The sequence below is a fragment of the Ornithorhynchus anatinus genome, chromosome 8, assembly GCF_004115215.2.
Source record: "Ornithorhynchus anatinus isolate Pmale09 chromosome 8, mOrnAna1.pri.v4, whole genome shotgun sequence".
Lineage (NCBI taxonomy): Eukaryota > Metazoa > Chordata > Mammalia > Monotremata > Ornithorhynchidae > Ornithorhynchus > Ornithorhynchus anatinus.
Window position 1 is genome coordinate 7,542,371 of NC_041735.1, and position 21,765 is coordinate 7,564,135.

Sequence of the window (21,765 nt, forward strand, 5' to 3'; positions counted from 1 at the left end):
GGATGAGAAGCGATGGCTCGATCGGGGGTATTTAGCGGCGCTTACTACGAGATACGAGAGAATCGGCCGGCACGTTCCCTGCCCACAGAGAGCAGGACCGGGTCTTCTCACTCCCGGGGGCGGTCATAGGTCACACCCGTTGTAGGTCTTGGTCTGGGGAGAGTGAAAGCCCAGAGGTAAAGATCGTATTTGGCTCCACTCCCCACGGGGAAGGCCTCTGGTGGACGAGGCTCGGAGGCTACGCGCCGAAACCGATTTCTTCGTTCCTTTCAAAAATACGACAAACCGTCCGCGGGCCTTTTGAAGCTTTATTAGAGGATCGCTCCGACCGGAAAGCGAACGGAGGCCGGAGTGACGCTTCCCACGGGGGAGGGACTGAATCCGCGGGCGCGAGCGCTTCTCCGAGGGGACCCTGCTACTTCTTCCTCTTATACCTGTGGGGGAGAGAGAGAGCGGGCCTCAGTCCCGGGCCGGGTGAGGCAGGGCTGGCCCGTCCGACACCCCGACGCACGCCAGCGCCCGTTACCTGGATTTGGATTTGAAGTTCCCTCCTCGTTTCTGGCGAGAAAATCCCATCTGCTTCCGCTCCTCGAAGGAGGGGCTGGGGGAGGGGGAGCGAGAGACACGAGGCGGTCAGGCGGCGGGACGGGGCTGACCCTCCGCCGCCCCGACGGACCCGAGGTGGGGAGGTCGAAGCCCGCCGGGGTAGCCGAGGGAGGGGGAAGCCGCCCTGCCCTCCCCACCCCACCCTCCCCCGCCTCTTCCAAATGAGTGGGATTTGCCAGGAGCGGCGCTCCCACCGGCACGTAAGCCTTGAAAAGGGGGGGTGGGAAGGGACGGAGCCACAGGAGGGCTCAGTCAATCAATCAGTCCTATCTACCGATCGATCGACTGACTCGGGGCGAGGGCGTCCGCTTCACTCCTCGAGGGGGGACCCCAAACCCTACCCGGCTCGGTACTGTTTCAGGGCCTTCTTGCTGGTGTTGGTGAGCTCCTCGTCGAACACGGATTTCTTCGTTCTCCTCTGCTTGCTCGCTGGGAGGAGAGACGGGCCTCGTTAGTTCCAGAATCGATGAGGCGGCGTGGCCTCGGGGATGGACCACGGGCCTGGAAATCGGAGGGACCTGGATTCTGATCCCGACTCCACCACTTGCCCGTGTGTGACCTTGGGCAAGTCACTTCACTTTTCTGTGCCTCAGTTCCCTCAACTGAAAAATGGGGGTTGAGACCGTGAAGCCTTTCAGAGGGCAGGAGAAAAGAGGCAGCGGGGCTTCCATGAGACCGTGGGAGGCAACTTTTTTTAAAAATGGCATTTGTCGTGCGCTTACTATGTGCCGGACACCGTACTGAGCGCTAGAACAGATACAAGCTAGTCGGGTTGGACCCGGTCCCCGCCCCACGTGGGGCTCACGGTATTAATCCCCATTTTACAGCTGAAGGAACTGGGGCACACAGCAGGCCGGTGGCGGAGCCAGGATTAGAACCCAGGTCCTTCCGACTCCCAGGCCCGCGCTCTATCTGGCCTGGCAGAGCAGCTGGGGGTTGGGCCGGGTTGAGCTCACGGGCAGGGACAGTGCCTGTTGTATTGTTACAGGGTACTCTTCCAAGCGCTTAGTACAGCGTTCTGCACACACGGTAAGCGCTCCAGAAATACGACCGACTGGCTGGCCGGCCTACCTGGGGCGGGAGCGGGCTCGTCCTCAGGCATGGCTCGGGCCCGCTTGGCCCTGCGGTTCCTCTTGGCCAAGCGTTCGGCGAACATCTGGGACTTCAGAATCTCGAACTGGGACCTCTCCTCGGGCTGGGCGAACGGAAGGGTGCCGACTCAACCGTCTCAGCCCCCACAGACTCGGGGCTCAGGCGGATCGACACTGGCCCCACGCCCGGCTTCCCCGACAAGCACCACCCCTCCGCCCCCGCCGGCTCACCGTCATTTCTCCCTTTTTCTTGCCGTCTTGCAAAAACTTCTTCCTCTTCTTCTTGCCCCTCAAGGCCAAATCGAATTCCTGCAGGGCTTTAGCGACTGGAGAGAGAGAGAGAGAGAGGCCGCAGGGTTCCGGGACCTTTTCTCAAATTCCAAACTCCTCACCCTCCCAGGCACGGCCAAGGGTTTGCCCTGGCCTTGCTCTTAGCAGGCGGGGCGGGGAGAGAAGGGGCCGGGGTGGGCGCCACCCTCCCAAGTAGGCGGCTTTCGGACGCCAGTCGGCGGGGGCCGTTCTGTCCGCGGCACTTGTGCTACCCCCTCCCGTCCCCTTCCGCCTGGGCAGCGGCACGAGCCGTCGGGAGGGAGTGGCCGGGGGGGCCCGGGGATACAAGGTGGGGACCCAGAGGCACCGGCCCGAGAGGAAACGGCACACCCGTGCACTTGCCAGGTGGTCGTTTCGCACCCAACAGGCCAGCGCGCTCTACAAGGGGGTGTCCACTCTAAGGCAAAGGAGGGGGCTGACCGCCCACTCCGGCCCGGGTACGAGGCAGCCGTTAAAACGTCCGCGAACCGAGGGTCTCTCCGTGGGTGCCGGCCCCGGCTCCCTCGCCCCCACCCCCTTTTCCACTTACTCTTCTCCTTCTTCCTCTCCTCTCGGCTCTGGAACCAGCTGCGTCGCGGCTCCTCGTTCGCCTCTCCTTTCCCTTTCTCCAAGAGTCGCTTGGCGGTGTTGATCTGAGGGCGAAGGTCGAGCCTGTCGCTCCCCAGCCCCAGGGGCACCCTTCTCGGCCCACCCTCGGGGAGAGCCGGTCCGGCTCGAAGCCCCGCACGCCGGCTCCCGAGGTGGCTCACCAGGAAGAAGTCACCGGCCGAGGGGCTCGTGACCTGAAAGTCCCCGGGCCCCTCTCCCAGCTGGAAATCCAGCATTTCAAGACCTCAGGGACACACAGGTAGAAGCTTCCTATGAACATGAGTCTGTGACCTTGGGCGACTGACTTCTGTGCCTGAGTTTCCTCAACGATTAAATGGGAATTAAATCCTTCTCCCTCTCAGACTGCGAGTCCCATGTGGGACAGGGACCGTGCCCAACTGATAAAAGTTGTTCCTACCCTAGTGCTGAGAACAGCCCTTGACATGTAACGGGTGCTTAATAATGAAAAATACCCAAAACACAAAATCCAAGAAGCAAAAGGCCCCTTTTACCTGGGCCTCAGAGTGCTGCATCTCCTTCTCCTCGGCCTCTAGCCGCAACACGGCGTACACATCTTTCTCCAGTTTCTCAATCTTGTCGCGGAACTTGAGGATGACGTCTGGGGGGAAGGGCCAAACGGAGTTCGGAGACGAGGCTGTCTCGATCCGCCTCCCTTCCCCCGTGGACCAAAGAAGCAGCGCTCTGCTCGCTCCTTCGGGATCCAAGCCCACAGAACCAAAAGCAGACCCAAATCTCCCCATCACCTACACTCCTGCTGACGGTCACTGACCGACCGGCTAGTTGGGATCGGGCCCCCGCCTCTCCCTCCGCCTCCCACGGCAGGATTTCCTACGTCTGGCCCGGCCCTGAATCAGCCCTGAGGGCCACAAACCGGGGGGGAGGCCTGACCTTGGGGGAGGATCCTGGCCTTGACTGGGGCCTTGGCCGTTTTCACGATCTCCTTCAGCATCTTGCGCTCCTCCTCTCCGACCAGCGAGACCGAGCGGCCGGCTCTCCCGGCCCGAGCCGTCCGGCCTACCCGGTGCACGTAATGCTTGATGGTGTTGGGCATCGTGAAGTTGATCACCTGGAGGGAGGGGGTCCGACGGGGGCGTCAGGGGGGCCGGCTCCGGCGGGGCGGGCTCGGGGGGAGGGGGCAAAGGCCTCGGGAGCTGAGAAAGGGGGACGCGAGAGGGGTGGGTGGGAGAGAAGAGAAGACGCGGCTCACCGTTTTCACACCCTCGATGTCGAGTCCTCGGGCTGCTACATCCGTGGCCACGAGAACGTCGATCTGCTCGTCCTTGAAGCGCCTGGGAAAGGGGAAGAACCAAACGGGTCACACGGACGGACTCGGACCGCGTTCCTCAAAGGGCTGACGGAGAGCGCGCGGGGCCGGGGGCGGCTCGGTTCCGACCCCGGCGCGGCCGCCGCCCCCGCCTCCCCGCGACTCCTCCCCGCCGCCCTCGCCCTCACGTCGCCGCCGTGCCGCGGAGAAAGAGCCGAGCTCCCCGGTGGCCACCGCCGGGCCGGCTACCTGAGGGCCTCCAGCCGCTGGGTCTGCGACAGGTTTCCGTGCAGCTCGCCCACCTGCAGCCCCATGAGCCCCAGCAGGATATGCATGCGGTGAGCCTGCTTCTTGGTCTGAGTGAAGAGCATCACGTGGTCGGTGAAGGTCCGCGTCAGCAGAGCTAAGAAGGGGAGAGGGAGGAAGGAGGACGCTTGGGGAGGAGGAGGCAGGCAAGGCAGCTCCCTCACCACCCCACCGCCTCCAGTGCCCGCCCACGGGAGGGATCCCCGGCCCCGGCCTCACCGGAGACGACGGCCTCCCGGTCTCCTTCCCGGTTGGGTCGGATGCGGACGAATTCCTGCCGGAGGAACGGAGCCACGTCCGTGTTGCTGTTCACAAAAATCCGGACGGGATTCTTCAACGAGACGGAGGCCAGATCCTTCACCTGTCGGGCAGAAAGGTACCGACTCCAGCTCTAGCCGGGGGACTCGGGGACGGAAGATGGGGAACGGGGATAGGGAGCGGGGAGGGTCCGCGTACCCTACGGGCACCCGGGCACCGCAGGGCAGGGCTCGCTCCTTCCAGGCGAGGCGTGAACGCCGCCACCCCGAGACCGCACGACGCGCCCACCCACCTCGTCAGTCATGGTGGCCGAGAAGAGCATGGTCTGGCGGTGGTGGGAGCACATCTTGATGATTTCCTTCATCTGCTCCTCAAAGTATTCATCTAGCATCCTTGGGAGACAGAAGCAGTGTCGGATTAGTAGCGGCGGGCTGGGCACTGGCCCCCTGCATCCCGTAAGAATGGGACGGGAATCTTTCAAGGTTGAGAAACCCGGACTGGGGGAGGCCCAAGTGAAGGGTGGGGGGGAGAGGGAGAGAGGGAGACAGAGAGGGAGAGCCAGTCGAGTTCTCAGCCTTCGACCTTTTGGTCCCCAAACTCTCTCCCCAGAAGACAGTCCAAGCTCATTGGCGACTCTGGCCGTCCCGGGTAACGAGTCACGTCCGACCGTGGGCCCCAACCCAGCCTCCCGGCTCACCTGTCAGCCTCATCCAGAATGAGCACCTCGATGCTGCTCAGGTGGAAAGAGGGGCAATTATGGAGGTGGTCGATGAGCCGGCCAGGGGTGGCGATGAGGATGTCCGGCCCGGCCCGCAGGGCCGCCTCCTGGGTCTTCACATCCAACCCGCCTGGGAAGAGAAGAGTTCCGCAGGGTTAGGGCTCCTCCGGTAGAGATGGGGTGAGGGGAGGTACGGGGGGGAGCTGGGCCACTGGGATGGGGGCCCTGTCGACAGAGGATGAGGAGAGGGAGAAAGAGGGAGAGAGAGAGGGAGGAAAATGGAGAGAGGAATGGGAACAAATCAGCTGCAGAACTAGGCCTCTCGAGAATAAGTCCCTCTAGACTGTAAGCTCGTTGTGGGCAGGGAACATATCTATCAACTCTGTTCTACTGAACTCTCCCAAGTGCTTAGTACAGTGCTCTGCACACAGCAAGGGCAATAAATACGACTGAATTGAATGAATGGTTGGGAGTTACCCAGGCAAACCCATAACAGGGGGCGTGGCCCTGCCAAGGCAATCCCCTCCACTAGGAACACCAAGAAACGACCTCCCGCAGCCCGGGCCCCCGGCGGTGACATTCCAGCCGTAGGCGGATGCTACAGACCACCTGAACGTGAGAGAACAAGTAGAATATGGTCGTTGAGACTGGGCAAGCCGACAGACGGGGTGACGAGAAAGAGTGGATCTCACTTCTATATCAGGTAAAACGAGTAGAACCCATAATTCAGGTTTGGCTCAGTGAGCAAGCAGTTAAAGAGGGGAAAAGGCCACCTGGGTCCCACTGGGAGACCAAGCGCCTCGCCAAGTGTCTGAAGGTATCGGTAAGCACGTGGCCAGGAAGAAACAAGTGTGATTTAAAGGACTCGGACTTTTCCCGCAGCACTTTTGTACGTATCCGTAATTTATTTTAATGTCTGTCCCCCATCCAGACTGTATATGCTCGTTGCGGGCAAGGAACGAGTCTACCGACTCAGTTGTAATGTACTCTCCCAATGCTTGGCTCACAGTAAGTGCTCAATGAATTGAGCACTTGAGCCACTGATCAACCATCGATCCATTAATGCCACCGATAAAACCCGGGCTAAAGCAAAGGAAACACAGGATCAGGATTAGTGACTCCTGTTCTGGATGGAGAAGTTGAAACAGAGGAGTCCCTCGAGACTGACGCTAAAACCAGTTTTCGTGCTGGCAGAATTTTTTTTAAGGTATTTATTAAGCTCTTACTATGTGCCAGGCACTGTTCTAAGCACTGAGATAGATACATGGTAATCAGGTTGGACGCTGTCCATGTCCCAGATGGGGCTCACAGTCATAATCTCCATTTTACATATGAGGTAACTATGGCGCAGAAAAGTGATTTGCCCAAGGACACCCAGCAGACAAGTGGTGGAACCGGGACTAGAACCCAGGTCCTTCCGACTCCCAGGCCCAGGGTCTAATAATAATGTTGGTATTTGTTAAGCGCTTACTATGTGCAGAGCACTGTTTTAAGCCCTAGGCCACGCCGCTCCCGTGCCACCGCTAGCTTCAACAGAGACAAGCCCCCCGACTCAATTCCACACCGGAGGGAACAGGGAAGAAGGGAGAGGGTAAGGGCCGAGGGAGAGTTCATAAATTCCTCCTAAATGGAGTTCACACTGCTGCTCTTTAGTAGCGCTGAGGGAAGGTGGGGGCAGTGAGCCGATTCCTCCTGAAAGGCAGGTCCGGGCTGAAGCCTTCCTCCGTCGTGAACCCACGGTGGCCTGGAGCCCGGACGCCGCCCGTCCCGAGTCACGGCGGGGCCCGGGCTTCCGGCCCAGGGAACTCACCCACGGCGAGACAGGTGGTGACGTTGCTGAACTGGGCCAGCTGCTTGGTGACGGAGTGCACCTGGATGCCCAGCTCTCGGGTGGGCACCAGCACCAGCACGCGGGTCACGGGGGCCTGCCGGGGTTTGTAGATCAGACGCTCCAGGACGGGGAGGGCGAAAGCGGCCGTCTTGCCTGGAGGATTGAAGACAAGACAGAAAGGGGAATTTGGGTTCATCTCAGAGAGCACGGGGAAGACCTCTACGTTGCCCCGGGGCAGGGAACGCCCTCGGCCGGGACGGGGAATCCGACTCCGGTGAAGATTCCAAGGTCCTCTCTTCCCACTGCCACACAGGTCGCCGGACCGCTTCCCTCCACCCACGTCCCTCTCAGAGTTCTCACCTGTCCCAGTGGCAGCACAAGCGCAGATATCCTTCCCCAACATTCCCACGGGGATGCAGGCCTTCTGGATAGGGGTCGGCTGCTTGAACCCCATGGCTGTGATGGCCTATTATTATTAATAATAATAATGTCGGTGATAACAGTACTTGTGCGAAACTTCAAATTATATTACATATCTATAAATTATAATACATACAAATCCTATACTAGAGATTATTTATTTCCGTTTATGACTGTCTCCCCCTCTGGACTGCAAGCTCGTTGTGGATAAGGAACGTTTCTACCAACTCTGTTGTACTGTACTCTCCCAAGCGCTTAGTACGGTGCTCGACAAATACCACTGATGATGTTAAGGGCCTATTATGTGCCTAGTACTGCTAGTACTAAACATTGGGGTAGATATAAGAAAATCAAGTTGGATCTAGTCCCTGTCTCAGATAAGGCTCACCGTCTAAGTAGCAGGGAGAACAGTTCCAGGATCCCCATTTTACTGCCGAGGAAATCGAGGCCCTGGGTGGCAGATCCAGGATTAGAATCCAGGTCCCCCTGACTCCCAGGCCCGGGCTCTTTCCACCAGCCTACAAGGGACAGGTAGACGAGGAGTCTCAGTTCCCCGAGCCACACGTACTTTCGCCAATTGACATTTACTTCCAACCTCTAGAGAAGCAGCGTGGCTCAAGGGCAAGAGCTCGGGCTTGGGAGTCAGAGGTCATGGGTTCTAATCCCGCCTCCGCCGCTTGTCAGCTGTGTGACTTTGGGCAAGTCACTTCACTTCTCTGGGCCTCAGTTACCTCATCTGTAAAATGGGGATGAAGACTGTAGAGCCCCACGGGGGACCACCTCATCACCCCGTATCCCCCCCAGCGCTTAGAACAGTGCTTTGCACATAGTAAGCGCTTAACAAATACCATCATTATTATTATTAGTCCTCAAGCAAGGCCCCAAACGCCCTCCTACCTTGAGAAGCGGGCGAGAGAGGTTCATGTCCTGGAACGAGAGGCTTTCATCATACTTAGAGGCGTCTTCAAAGAAGCCCCCTGCTTCCTACAGGGGAAACCCAGAGTGAGACTTGGGATCGGCGGCCAGGGATCTTCAGAGCGCTGGCCGTCAGAGGAAGCCCAGGGCTGGACGGACAGTTCCCGCCACCCACGCCAAGAGCGCTACTTACCTGGCCTCCTTTCTTCCGCTTTTTCCGCTCCTTCACCTTGAGTGTATCTGGGAGAGGGAGGTCACGGGAGGAATTGCACATTGTGAATGGCAAGTCAGTCCCACGGGCCAGGGTGCTGGGACTGTAGCTCTGGCGTCACCCACCTCCCACTCGAGGACGTGAGCCACAGTGGGAGGAGTCCAGGAATAATAATAATGGTACTTGTTAAGTGCTTACTATGTGCCAAGCACTGTTCTAAGCGCTGGGGTGGGTATGAGTTAATCAGGTTGGACACAGTCTCACATGGGGCTCACACTCTTATCCCCATTTTAGAGATGACGTCGCTGAGGCCCAGAAGTCACACAACAGATGTGGTGGAGCCAGGATTAGAAGCCAGGTCCTTCTGACTCCCAGGCCTAAGCCACGTGTGGTTCGCGGAGAGGCCAAGGGGTTCCGCCGCTCACTTTGCGTTCAGGGCTAAACTTGGGGCGAAGCTTTGAGGAGCTGGTGTTTGGGGACCGTGACTTCCTCAGCTTCCAGGGAGGCTCAGAGAAGCCCTGGCTGGCCCAGGGCCCCCGAGGGAGAGAAAAGCCCCAGCCGAGAGGTCCTGCTCAGGTGTGGAGGGGGAAGGCCCGCCCGGCAACAGAGCCCGGTCTCCGCCCTGGCTCCAGAGTCTTACCCGAGATGAGATGAGCAGCCCTGTCCTGATCCATTGGACACTGGGCCCAATCTGAGGTCAGACGAGCCTCCTGCTCGCCCACCCAGGCCTCACCAGGTACTCAGTTTACCAGAAGCAAAGGTCCGCTAGGCTCCAGGGTTTGGTCATGGCCGGCGGAGAGTAATCCAGAAACCAACGTCTTGGCTCCCTTTCTAGCCCCCACCCAGCTCCAAAAACTGAGTGGACTAGCTACAGCTGAGAAAGCTTCACCCCCACAGCGATTACACCGGGGAGAAAATGGTTTCCTTCAACCCCGTGGCATCCTAGCTCCCCAGAGGGCCCTAATACCAAAACCTACATCCCTGGAAGGAAAAACCTCAAACTTAGCGAGGAAAAGATCCTAAGGAACCTGTCAAGCGGACAGAAAATCATCCGGGTGAATCCCTTCTCACTCCCAGCACCGACCTGCTTTGGTAAGGATGTTCTCCTCAGCTGATGAGTAGTCAGACTCTGAGGCTTCTTCCTCCACCTCCTCCTCTTCCTCCTCCTCTTGTTGGCCTTCCTCGCCTCCCTGCTCAGGATCCGAATCCTCTTTCTTTTCACTTTCTACTTTACCGGACTTTGATTCTTTCTCCTGGGAAAGAAAAGATTAGCCCCTCATATCCCCTCATGAAAACAGAGATCCAATGAGTGGGGCCAATTCTTATGTGGAACCCACCACAGAATGAATGAAGGTATAATAAACCACTGACTTACAAGAAGGCTCCCCTCCCCAAAGACAGGGTTCGCAAGAAACGGCAACGCAGACGGCACACCCGATCTCTTCAGAGATTCGCGTTCAAAGAAGAGAGTCGGAGCCCTGGGGGACGAGCAGAGCAGTGATCTTTTTCCTCACCTCACTTTTCCGTTTCTTTCGAACTTTCTCAATCTTTTCATCTAGAGTCGTTGCCGCCCTCTGCCCAAGAGAAGAAAAATGGCTGAAAAGAAATGGGTGGGATGGGGAGAATGTTGTCTCTAAGAGTCAAAATTCAACCTGCAAGTCACAGGAATAGGGTAGTACGATTGAAAAAGCAGACCGAGTGTTTGCTGTCACATGAGGGTTGAGCGGTTCTGATCCATTCTCCTCACCCCTAAACACGAGAGGATGCAGATTCCGGTCCCAGCCGCCCCCCCCCCCCCCCAATTCATTCAATAGTATTTACTGAGCACTTACTATGTGCAGAGCACTGTACTAAGCGCTTGGAATGTACAATTCGGCAACAGAGACAATCCCCGCCCACTGAAAGGCTTACCGTTTTCTACCTCACCTTCTTTTTGAGTTGCTTCATGACATCGGCCATGGCCCAGCTCTCATCGTACATCCCCTCCTTTTCCGTGAAAACAAAGTCGGGATTGAAGTCGGCACTTCTGTTCTTCCGGAGGGCCTGCTGTTTCCTGCCCAGTATAATGGGCTGCTCCTACGAAAAATGAGAGGCAAGGGGCAGCCGAGGGTGGGGACCGAGCACTGTTCTAAGCGCTGGGGGTAGATACAAGGTAATCAGATGTCCCACGTGGGGCTCACAGTCTCAATCCCCATATTACAGATGAGGTCACTGAGGCAGAGAAGCAGCGTGGCTCAGGGGAAAGAACCCAGGCTTGGGAGTCAGAGGTCATGGGTTCTAATCCCGGCTCCACCACTTGTCAGCTGTGTGATTTTGGACAGGTCACTTCACTTCTCTGTGCCTCAGTGACCTTATCTGTAAAATGGGGATGAAGACTATGAGCCCCACGTGAGACAACCTAATTACCTTGTATATCCTCCCCCCAGCGCTTAGAACAGTGCTTTGCACATAATAAGCGCTTAACAAGTACCATTAAGTGGCTTGCCCAAGGTCACACGGTAGACAAGTGGCGGAGCTGGGATTAGAACCCACGTCCTCTGACTCCCAAGCCCGGGCTTTTTCCACTAAGCCAAGCTGCTTCCCAAGTGCTTAGAACAGTGTTTGGCCCATAGGAAGTGCTTAAAGAATACCATATTATTATTATTATTATTATTATTATTATTGACCCATTCCCTGCCCACCACAAGTTTACGATCTAGAGACAAATCTACAGTCTAGAGGCATTCATTCATTCAATTGTATTTACTGAGCGCTTACCATGTGCAGAGCACTGTACTAAGCGCTTGGAATGGACAATTCGGCAACGGATAGAGACCATCCCTGCCCGATGACGGGCTCACAGTCTAAACGGGGGAGACAGGCAGCAGAGCGAAACAGAACAAAAAACAAGTAGTCTGGTGTAGAAATCATCAAGATAAACAGAATCAGAGATATATACACATCATTCACAAAATAAACAGGGTAATCAATAATATATACAAATATGCCCAGTGCTGTGGGGAGGGGAAGGGGGAAGGACAGAGTGTGGGAGAAGGGGGAATGGGGAGGCGGAGCAGAGGGAAGGGGGGGCTCCATCTGGGAAGGCCTCCTGGAGGGGGTGAGCTCTCAGTAGGGATTTGAAGAGGGGAAGAGAGTTAGGCAAATAATAAAAATAATAATAATAACGATGGCATTGTTAAGCCATGAGAAGCAGCGTGGCTCGGTGGAAAGAGCCCGGGCTGGGGATTCGGAGGTCGTGGTTTCGAATCCCAGCTCTGCTGCTTGTCAGCTGTATGACCTTAGGCAAGTCACTTCACTTCTCTGGGCCTCAGTTCCCTCATCTGCAAAATGGGGATGAAGACTGTGAGCCCCACGCGGGACAACCTAATTACCTTGCATAATAATGTTGGTATTTGTTAAGTGCTTACTATGTGCAGAGCACCTTTCTAAGCGCTGGGGTAGATACAGGGTCACCAGGTGGTCTCACGTGATGCTTACAGTTAATCCCCATTTTACAGATGAGGTCACTGAGGCCCAGAGAAGGGAAGAGACTTGCCCACAGTCACACAGCTGACAAGTGGCAGAGCTGGGATTCGAACTCATGACCTCTGACTCCCAAGCCCAGGCTCTTTCCACTAAGTCACGCTGCTTCCACAGAAAAAACATTTATACTAATAATAATAATAATGATACTTGTGGTATTTAAGCAGATGTGCCAGGTACTGTACTGAGCACTGGGATAGATACAAGCAAATTGGGTTGGACACAGTCCTGCGTGCGGCTCACAGTCTCAATCCCCATTTTACAGATGAGGTCACTGAGGCCCAGAGAAGTGTAGTGACTTGCCCACAGTCACACAGCTGAGAAGGGGCAGAGCCGGGATTCGAACCCATGGCCCCCTGACTCCAAAGCCTGGGTTCTTTCCACTGAGCCACGCACACCGTCTTCATCCCCATTTTACAGATGAGGTAACTGAGGCCCAGAGCAGTGAAGTGACTTGCCCACAGTCACACAGCTGACAAGGGGCAGATCCGGAATTTGAACCCATGGCCTCTGACTCCAAAGCCTGGGCTCTTTCCACTGAGCCACGCACACCGTCTTCATCCCCATTTTACAGATGAGGTAACTGAGGCCCAGAGCAGTGAAGTGACTCGCCCACAGTCACACAGCTGACAAGGGGCAGAGCCGGGATTCGAACCCATGGCCTCTGACTCCCAAGCCCGGGCTCTTTCCACTGAGCCACGCCGTGAAATCCCTTGTATCTCCCCCAGCGCTTAGAACAGTGCTTGTATATATCTTCGTTACCCTATTTATTTTGTTAATGAGCTGTACATCACCGATTCCATTTATTTGCTATGGTTTTAATGAGACGTTCATCCTCTTGATTCTATTTATTGCTATTGTTTTTGTCTGTCCGTCTCTCCCGATTAGACCGTAAGCCCGTCAGAGGGCAGGGACTGTCTCTATGTGTTACCCATTTGTCCATTCCAAGCGCTTAGTGCACATAGTAAGCGCTCAATAATAATAATCATAATGTTGGTATTTCAGCGCTTCCTATGTGCCGAGCACTGTTCTAAGCGCTGGGGTAGACATAGGGGAATCAGGTTGTCCCACGTGAGGCTCCCAGTTAATCCCCATTTGACAGATGAGGTCACTGAGGCCCAGTGAAGTGACTCGCCCACAGTCACCCAGCTGCCAAGGGGCAGAGCCGGGATTCGAACCCATGACCCCTGACTCCGAAGCCCAGGCTCTTTCCACTGAGCCACGCTGAATGCAGGTTTGGCCCACAGTAAGCGCTTAACACACACCATCATCGTTATTACTATTATTACTAGGCGCTTGCTACGTGCCAAGCACTTTGCTATTACCCTTACCTTACCCTTACATTACCTTACCCTTAGAGAAGCAGCGTGGCACAGTGGAAAGAGCACGGGCTTTGGAGTCAGGGCTCATGAGTTCGAATCCCTGCTCGGCCACTTGTCGGCTGTGTCACTGTGGGCGAGTCACTTCACTTCTCTGGGCCTCAGTTCCCTCATCTGGAAAATGGGGATGAAGACTGTGAGCCCCACGTGGGACAACCTGATTCCCCTGTGTCTACCCCAGCGCTTAGAACAGTGCTCGGCACATAGTAAGCGCTTATTATTAGAGAAGCAGCGTGGCTCAGTGGAAAGAGCACGGGCTTCGGAGTCAGAGATCATGGGTTCGAATCCCGGCTCTGCCACTTGTCAGCTGTGTGGCTGTGGGCGAGTCACTTCACTTCTCTGTGCCTCAGTTACCTCATCTGTAAAATGGGGATTAAGACTGTGAGCCCCACGTGGGACAACCTGATTCCCCTGTGTCTACCCCAGCGCTTAGAACAGTGCTCGGCACCTAGTAAGCGCTTAACAAATACCAACGTTATTATTATTACCTATTACCCTATTTATTTCGTCATCACCCTATTTATTTTGTTAATGAAATGTACATCGCCTCGATTCTATTTAGCTGCCATTGTTTTTACGAGATGTTCTTCCCCTTGACTCTGTTTATTGCCATTGTTCTTGTCTGTCCGTCTCCCCCCGATTAGACTGGAAGCCCGTCAAAGGGCAAGGACTGTCTCTGTTGCCGACTTGTTCATTCCAAGCGCTTAGTACAGTGCTCTGCACATAGTAAGCGCTCAATAAATACTACTGAATGAATGACTGAATGTGCTAATCGCTGGGGAGGCTAGAAGGTGAGCAGGTGGTCCCACGTGGGGCTCCCAGGAGCGTGGCTCCGTGGAAAGCGCCCGGGCTGGGGAGTCAGAGGTCCTGGGTTCGAATCCCGGCTCTGCCACTTGTCAGCTGGGTGACCGTGGGCGAGTCACTTCCCTTCTCGGGGGGCCTCGGTGACCTCATCCGTCAAATGGGGATGAAGACGGTGCGCCTCACGTGGGACCACCTCATTCCCTCGTGCTACCCCAGCGCCTAGAACGGCGAATTGCACACAGTAAGCGTTTGACAGATGCCGTCATTATGATGATGCTCATGATTACCTCCTCCTCCTCCTCATCTTCACTGTCGGGCTCGGCCGGCACCTCCTCGTCGTCGCCGATGGTCCCGATCAGGTCCAGCTCCCGCAACATGGCGGCCATCGCCTCCACTTCCGGGAGGGAGTGTAGCGCTCCAAAGGCTCCCCGACGCCCACTTCCGGCAGGGAGCGTAACGCTTAAAAGGGTCCCCGCCGCCCACTTCCGGTGGGCGGAACGAAAAGTCCAGTGTTTCCTTTCTCTCCCCCCCCCCCACCGTGCCGTCCTCCCCGGCGCATGCGCAGTCGGGCGTGTGAAGGGAGGCCTCAGGGCGGCTCCTTTCCCTCAGGAGGAGAGAGGCCTCGAAGGGCGACAAAATGGGGGACTTTTCCGTGGGCTGGGGGGCGGCCACCAGAGAAAGGAAGGGCTCGCGGGGATCCCAAAGACTGCTAGATTTAGACTGTTGTCGAGGAGGGGCCGTGGGGCCTGATTCAGTGGAAAAAGCCCAGGCTTGGGAGTCAGAGGTCATGGGTTCCAGTCCCTGCCACTTAATAATAATAATGTGGGTATTTGTCCAGCGCTTACTATGTGCAGAGCACTGTGCCAAGCGCTGGTGTAGACACAGGGGAATCAGGTTGTCCCACGTGGGGCTCACGGTCTTCATCCCCATTTTACAGATGAGGGAACTGAGGCCCCGAGAAGTGAAGTGACTTGCCCACGGTCACACATTTGTTAAGCGCTTCCTATGTGCAAAGCACTTTTCTAAGCGCTGGGGAGGGTACGAGGTGATTGGGTTGTCCCACATGGGGCTAAACAATCTTCATTCCCATTTTACAGGTGGGTTAACTGTTAAACTGTTCAAGAGAAGCAGCCTGGCTTAGTTGAAAGTGCCTGGGCTTGGGAGTCAGAGGTCATGAGTTCGAATCCCAGCTCTGCCACTTGGCAGCTGTGTGACTGTGGGCAAGTCACTTTGCTTCTCGGGGCCTCAGTTACCTCATCTGTAAAATGGGGATTAACTGTGAGCCTCACGTGGGACAACCTGATGACCCTGTATCTACCCCAGCGCTTAGAACAATGCTCAGCACATAGTAAGCATTTCACAAATGCCATATTATATATATATATATATAAATCCCCATTTTAATAATGATAATCATGGTATTTAAGCGCTTACTATGTGCCAAGCACTGTTCTAAGCACTGGGGTAGATACAAGGTTATCAGGTTGTCCCATGTGGGGCTCATACTTTTAATCCCCATTTTACAGCTGAGGTAACAGGCACAGAGAAGTAAAGTGACTTGCCCAAGGTCACATAGACAAGTGGCAGAGCCAGGATCAGAACCCACGTCCTCTGACTCCCAAACCCGGGCTCCTTCCACTAAGCCACGCTGCTCAAGATGAGGAGCCCAGAGAATAACAATAAATAATGGCATTTGTTCATTCCATCGTATTAAGCGCTTACTGTGGGCAGAGCACTGTACTATGTGCTTGGTGATAGCATTTCTTAAGCTCCCCTCCTCCAGGATGCCTTCCCAGACTGAGCCCACCCTTTCCCTTTGCTCCTCCTCTCCCTTTTCCCTCCCCCTGCTCTTCCACCTTCCCCTCCCCACAGCACTTGTGCATATTTGTATATATTATTGATTATTCTATTTGGTTAATGATTCTATTTATCTTGATGATATTGACACCAGACTACTTGTTCTGCTGTCTTCTGCATTTAGACTGTGAGCCCGTCATTGGGCAGGGATTGTCTCCACCTGTTGCCGAATTGTACATTCCGAATGCTTAGTACAGTGCTCTGCACATAAGTGCTCAATAAATACGATTGAATGAATGAATGCAGTGCTTAGTATATGCAAAGCACTGTTCTAAGTGTTGGGGAGGATACAAGGTGATCAGGGTGTACCACGGGGGCTCACAGTCTTTATCCCCATCCCCATTTTATAGAGGAGGTAATTGAGGCACAGAGAAGTTAAGTGACTTGCCCAAAGTCACACAGCTGACAAGTGGCAGAGCTGGGATTTGAACCCATGACCTCTGACTCCCAAGCCTGTGCTTTTTCCACTGAGCCACGCTGCTTGTTAAGCGCTTACTATGTGCCAAGCACTCTTTTAAGAGCTGGGATAGATACAAGGTAATCAAGCTGTCCCATTTGGAGCTCACAGTCTTCATCATTCAGTCGTATTTATTGAGCACTTAGTATGTGCAGAGCACTGTATTAAGTGCTTAATCAGCGGTAATCAGGTGGTTCCACATGGTGCTCACAGTCTTAATCCCCCTTTTAATGTTAATGTTGGTATTTAAGTGCTTACTATGTGCCGAGCACTGTTCTAAGCGCTGGGGGAGATACAGGGTAATCAGGTTGTCCCACGTGAGGTTCACAGTCTTCATCCCCATTTTACAGATGAGGGAACTGAGGCACAGAGAAGTTAAGTGACTTGCCCACAGTCACACAGCTGACAAGTAGCAGAGCCGGGATTCGAGTCCATGACCTCTGACTCCAAAGCCCGGGCTCTTTCCACTGAGCCATGCTGCTTCCCAGATGAGGGCCCTGAGAAGAATATTAAGCACTCACTATGTGCCAAGCACTGTTCTAAGAGCTGAGATAGATACTAGGTAATCAGGTTGTCCCACTTGAGGCTCACAGTCTTAATCCCCATTTTACAGATGAGGGAACTGAGGCACAGAGAAGTTAAGTGACTTGCCCACAGTCACACAGCTGACAAGTAGCAGAGCCGGGATTCGAGTCCATGACCTCTGACTCCAAAGCCCGGGCTCTTTCCACTGAGCCATGCTGCTTCCCAGATGAGGGCCCTGAGAAGAATATTAAGCACTCACTATGTGCCAAGCACTGTTCTAAGAGCTGAGATAGATACTAGGTAATCAGGTTGTCCCACTTGAGGCTCACAGTCTTAATCCCCATTTTACAGATGAGGGCCCAGAGAATAATAGTAATAATGGTATTTAAGTGCTTATTATGTGCCAAGCACTGTTCTAAGAGCTGCGATAGGTACAAGGTAATCAGGCTGTCCCCTGTGGGGCTCACAGTCTTGATCCCCGTTTCATAGATAAGGGCCCAGAGAAGTGAAATGGCTTGACCAAGGCCACCAGCAGACAAGTGGCGGAGCCAGGATTAGAACCCTTGTCCTCTGACTCCTAAACCCGGGCTCTTGCCACCAAGTCACGCCGTTTTTCCAAAGTCTAGACTCTCCCTCACTACCTCACCCCCGCGGGGAGGTCAGACAGAGGCATTTTTAATAAAAGGGTGGCTGTAGCCTTTCAGCCCGGAAACATAGTAATTGCGGCTGCCTACAGGGGCTAAGAGGAATGATGGCATCATTGGCCTTCAGCTCAATTAATCATATTTATTGAGCGCTTACTGCGTGACCCTGGGCAAGTCACTTTTAACTTCTGTTGTTTCTCAGTGACTTCATCTGTAAAATGGGGACTAAGATTGTGAGTCCCATGTGGGACAGGGACCGTGTCCAACTCGACTTGCTTGTATCCACCCTAGCCCTTAGTACAGTGCTTAACAAATACCCCGATTATTATCATTCTTGTTACTGTGTGCTGAGCACTGTACTAAGCACTTGGGAGAGTGCAATGTAACAGGGTTGGTAGGCGTGTCTCCTGCCCACCCTATCTGTGCCTATCCTCAAAGCCCTTCAGAAATCGCATCCCAGAAGGACTGACCGGATAAATTTTTCTTCTCCCCGGGTCATATCCCCCTTCTGCTACCTCAGCAACCCCGCGCCGATTATGCATTTAAGTGTTCTTAGCACGTTGGTGCACATCGGCTTAAATAACCGGTTTTATGAGCATTTGCTCATCTTCTCGTACATTTTTCCTTTCTCGTTTTCTAGGTATAAATTATATTCTGTCTACCGCTCTAGGCTGCGAGCTCCTTGAAGCCAAGGAACAGGTCCGCTCACTCTGTGGGTAATCTTCGAACCGCTAAAGTGTTCTGCACAGCAGGCTTTCCCTAAATATTATTCACGACTGGTTGGGTGACATTTTGTTTTGTTTTTTGTTACAAAGACTTCTCAGCTCCCCTCCCCAACTTCTGGTAGTCAACAAAAGAAGTGGGTTTAAAGACCATGTCCCCTTGCCAAAATCCTCTTGTTCAAAGGGTGGAAACAAAACAGGCTGCACTATAATCATTCCTTTCCTAGGTGAACAACCAATTTTACAGTGCCTTTCTCCTACCATAGGGTCCTCGCTGTAAGATTTACAGTGATTCTCCTGAGCACCGAGCATCGAGAAATCAAATTTTCAAGGTGTTTATAAGGGTAATAAATTGACAAACAGGAATTAGTTGGGAAGTCCCCACGTGCATTTTTTTTATGGTGCTAAGGGCTTGATATGTGTCAAGCACCGTTCTAAGCGCTGGGAACAGGTTAATCGGGTCGGACACAGTCCTGCCCCCACGGGGCTCGTCGTCTAAGTCTAAGCATTTACAACTGTATTAAGAAGTTCACCTCATGGTAACTATAAAAATAATTTTCTTAATGCTGTAATCGGTGTCTAATCTCTCTCTATAGGTGCCCTCTACATCCAGTGACGGTTCTGTCGACGGGTGAAGTTCTTTGAGAGGGCCTACGTCTTGGAAACGCTGGTGTGAGCTCACCTCTTCCAAGAGGCCTTTCCAGACTGAGCTCCCCTTTGTCCCTCTGGTCCCTCTGCTCCCCCTCTACTTCACCTTCCCTCGGCTAAGCCCTCTTTTCCCCCCTTTCCCTCTGCTCCTCCCCCTCTCCCTTCCCCTTCCCTCAGCACTGTACTCATCCGCTCAACTGTTATATTTTCATTACCCTATTTATTTTGTTAATGAGATGTACATCACCTTGATTCTATTATTTTGTTAATGAGATGTACATCACCTTGATTCTATTTATTTGCTATTGTTTTAATGATAAGTTCATCCCCTTGATTCTATTTATTGCTATTGTTTTTGTCTGTCTCCCCCTATTAGACTGTAAGCCCGTCAAAGGGCAGGGACTGTCTCTATTTGTTACCGATTTGTACATTCCAAGCGCTTAGTACAGTGCTCAGCACATAGTAAGCACTCAATAAATGCTATTGAATGAATGAATGAATGGTGTGGGATCAATAGCCATACTTAGAACACGCACATAGGTGTTGTTTGACAGACTTGGGCCACCATTTCACGAGTCACTTTAGTTCAACTTATTGCATGGCGCCAGTCTGTCTGCCCTAGTTAACGCCCAGCTTTCATTCATTCGTTCAGTCGTATTTATTGAGCACTTACTGTGTGTGAAGCACTTTATTAAGCGCTAAGCTTTCAATTGCTAGATCAAATGCTTCTGTTTGTTTTTGGTCACCACTTTTCAAACACCATGCTTTAGGATATCCTGCTGTCAGCCAGTCTCCTCACCTGTCCAATCCAGCAAAGTCAAGTAAAGGTGAGTAATAGGTCAACATAATTTTCTTAATACTATAACTAGTACACTCCCACCTTGAATGTTATTACTCCTTTTAAATAATAATAATGATTGTGGTATTTGTTAAACGCTTACCATGTGCCAGGCACTGTACTAAGTGCTGGGGTGGAGACGGGTTGGACACAGTTCCTGTCCCACAGGGAGCTCACAGTCCCAATCCCCATTTTTCAGATGCGGTAACTAAGGCATAAGAAAGTAAAGTGACTTGGCCAAGGTCACACAGCGGACAAGTGGTGGAGTTAGGATTAGAACCCATGAGCTTTCTTGTGCATAAACCCTTTGACAGCCCAAATGACCCAATGCTGCTCTCGACCAGCAAACGGTTGCCAGGAAAGTCATTTGGGTGGCCATCTTAGGACTTGGAGTCTCAGGACTCTTGCCCTGGATGTGGGTTGGCCCATTCCTCTCCCTCTTCTCTTCTCCCCCGCCCCCATCTCTCTTCTTCGAACCAAATCACTGACTGGTGCAAACAAATATGCACTGTTACTTATGCATGTTGCTCAGGATCTGAGATCAGAGAATCTTCTTTCAGATACATTTAAATGTATATTTTAGGGAGAAACTGAATAACCTGGATAGTTTATGTAGATAATACCTTGCATTTCTCTGGTGCTTTTATTTTTCCAAAGCACCTTCACATTATTCGATGTATGTGTCCTCACAATAGCCCTGTGAAGTGGGTGTCATTATCTTATTTGGCGGTTGAGGATGCTGAGGAGGTTGAGGATTCGCCCAAGGTCACAGAAAGAGGCCGATGACAGAGCAGGGACTAAGCACTCAAGTCTTCTGACGCGTGCCTTTTTCTCTGGACTAGAATATTCCGTAGCATTAGAGGAGAAACTCTACATTTGGCAATTGCTTTCTATAATCACGATCGATCCACTAAGTGAATACTTGAACCAGAATTTGAGAAACGTCTGCCGTAACTTCTACTAGAGAAAGTTGGAGCAGCTCTACATTCATTCAATCGCACTGTACTAAGCGCTTGGAATGTGCAATTCAGCAACAATTAGAGACAATCCCTACTCTTCCTGAACTTTCAAGTTTTATCATCAGTGAGGCTTTTGACTGTTTTCAAAAGCACAGATATGTGACTAGGAGCATCTCCCATGTAGACTGCATGTCAAATAATATAGTTTATGGTTTATAGTTTGAAACTATCCCCAACTAAGCCCCGTGCTCATCTTGACTTGCCACCATGCACAAGGTCTGATGTTTTGACTTCCTCTATATCAACATCCAGTTAGTTAATTTCTATTTTGTTTGGTTTCATGATTCCCACCCTCCAACCCCCATTTTCTGAACTTTAACCGCCCTGAAAGTCTGCCCTTGTCATCACCTATTTAAGGATAAAGTCTATGAAGACCATGTATCTATTTGGGAGACAATCTTTTCCAGTGTTAGAAATCCACCCCCACCGTGGGATTTAATCTGAAAAAGGGTTCGTAGGAATTACAAAAGTAACTTGGGTTAAGGAAGACCCACATTCGCAGCCACACAGGAGGCTCACGTCTCAGACAAAATCAAATTGCCAGAGGCGCTGGCTTCGAAGGTGACATAATTCCTCTCCGATATAATACAACGTTCGGAGGAATAAAATGGTGAACGTGGCTAAATGCTAAAACTGCTTTCGGCACAGCTGCAGGAAGTCTTTTGGACCAGGTGTAGGCTTTGCCTGGAGCAGGCTGATTCAGGTTGATAATCAACTTTCAGACTGATGATAGGTCTTGCCCTACCACATTTGCAAAATTGTTTTGAGAGTGCAGTCAGCAAAAAAAGCAT

The 21,765-nt window shown here is 53.1% G+C and overlaps 1 protein-coding gene across 1 annotated transcript; it reads right to left on the minus strand.

Moving 5' to 3' along the window:
- Positions 1-288: 288 nt before the first annotated feature.
- Positions 289-14,683, minus strand: DDX27 (DEAD-box helicase 27). The gene is made up of 21 exons (XM_029070890.2): positions 14,552-14,683; positions 10,486-10,635; positions 10,074-10,133; positions 9,644-9,812; positions 8,542-8,588; positions 8,331-8,417; positions 7,374-7,479; positions 6,993-7,166; positions 5,162-5,312; positions 4,757-4,856; positions 4,426-4,567; positions 4,150-4,303; positions 3,844-3,925; positions 3,525-3,702; positions 3,128-3,234; positions 2,557-2,659; positions 1,929-2,023; positions 1,678-1,801; positions 948-1,035; positions 527-601; positions 289-434 (listed from the first exon to the last, which is right to left on the minus strand). Exons 1-21 carry the CDS (start codon positions 14,648-14,650, stop codon positions 416-418), a joined length of 2,310 nt encoding a protein of 769 aa, XP_028926723.1. The 5' UTR covers positions 14,651-14,683; the 3' UTR covers positions 289-415.
- Between the last annotated feature and the right edge of the window lie 7,082 nt (positions 14,684-21,765).

Excerpts from the sequence above, each read along its gene's own strand:
- DDX27 (XM_029070890.2), bottom strand. The coding sequence starts at position 14,650 with ATGGCCGCCATGTTGCGGGAGCTGGACCTGATCGGGACCATCGGCGAC. Across the intron at positions 4,857-5,161 it reads ATTCTGGATGAGGCTGACAG|GATGCTAGATGAATACTTTG; the intron begins GTGAGCCGGGAG and ends CTGTCTCCCAAG. Across the intron at positions 602-947 it reads CTGAAACAGTACCGAGCCGG|CCCCTCCTTCGAGGAGCGGA; the intron begins GTAGGGTTTGGG and ends CCCCTCCCCCAG.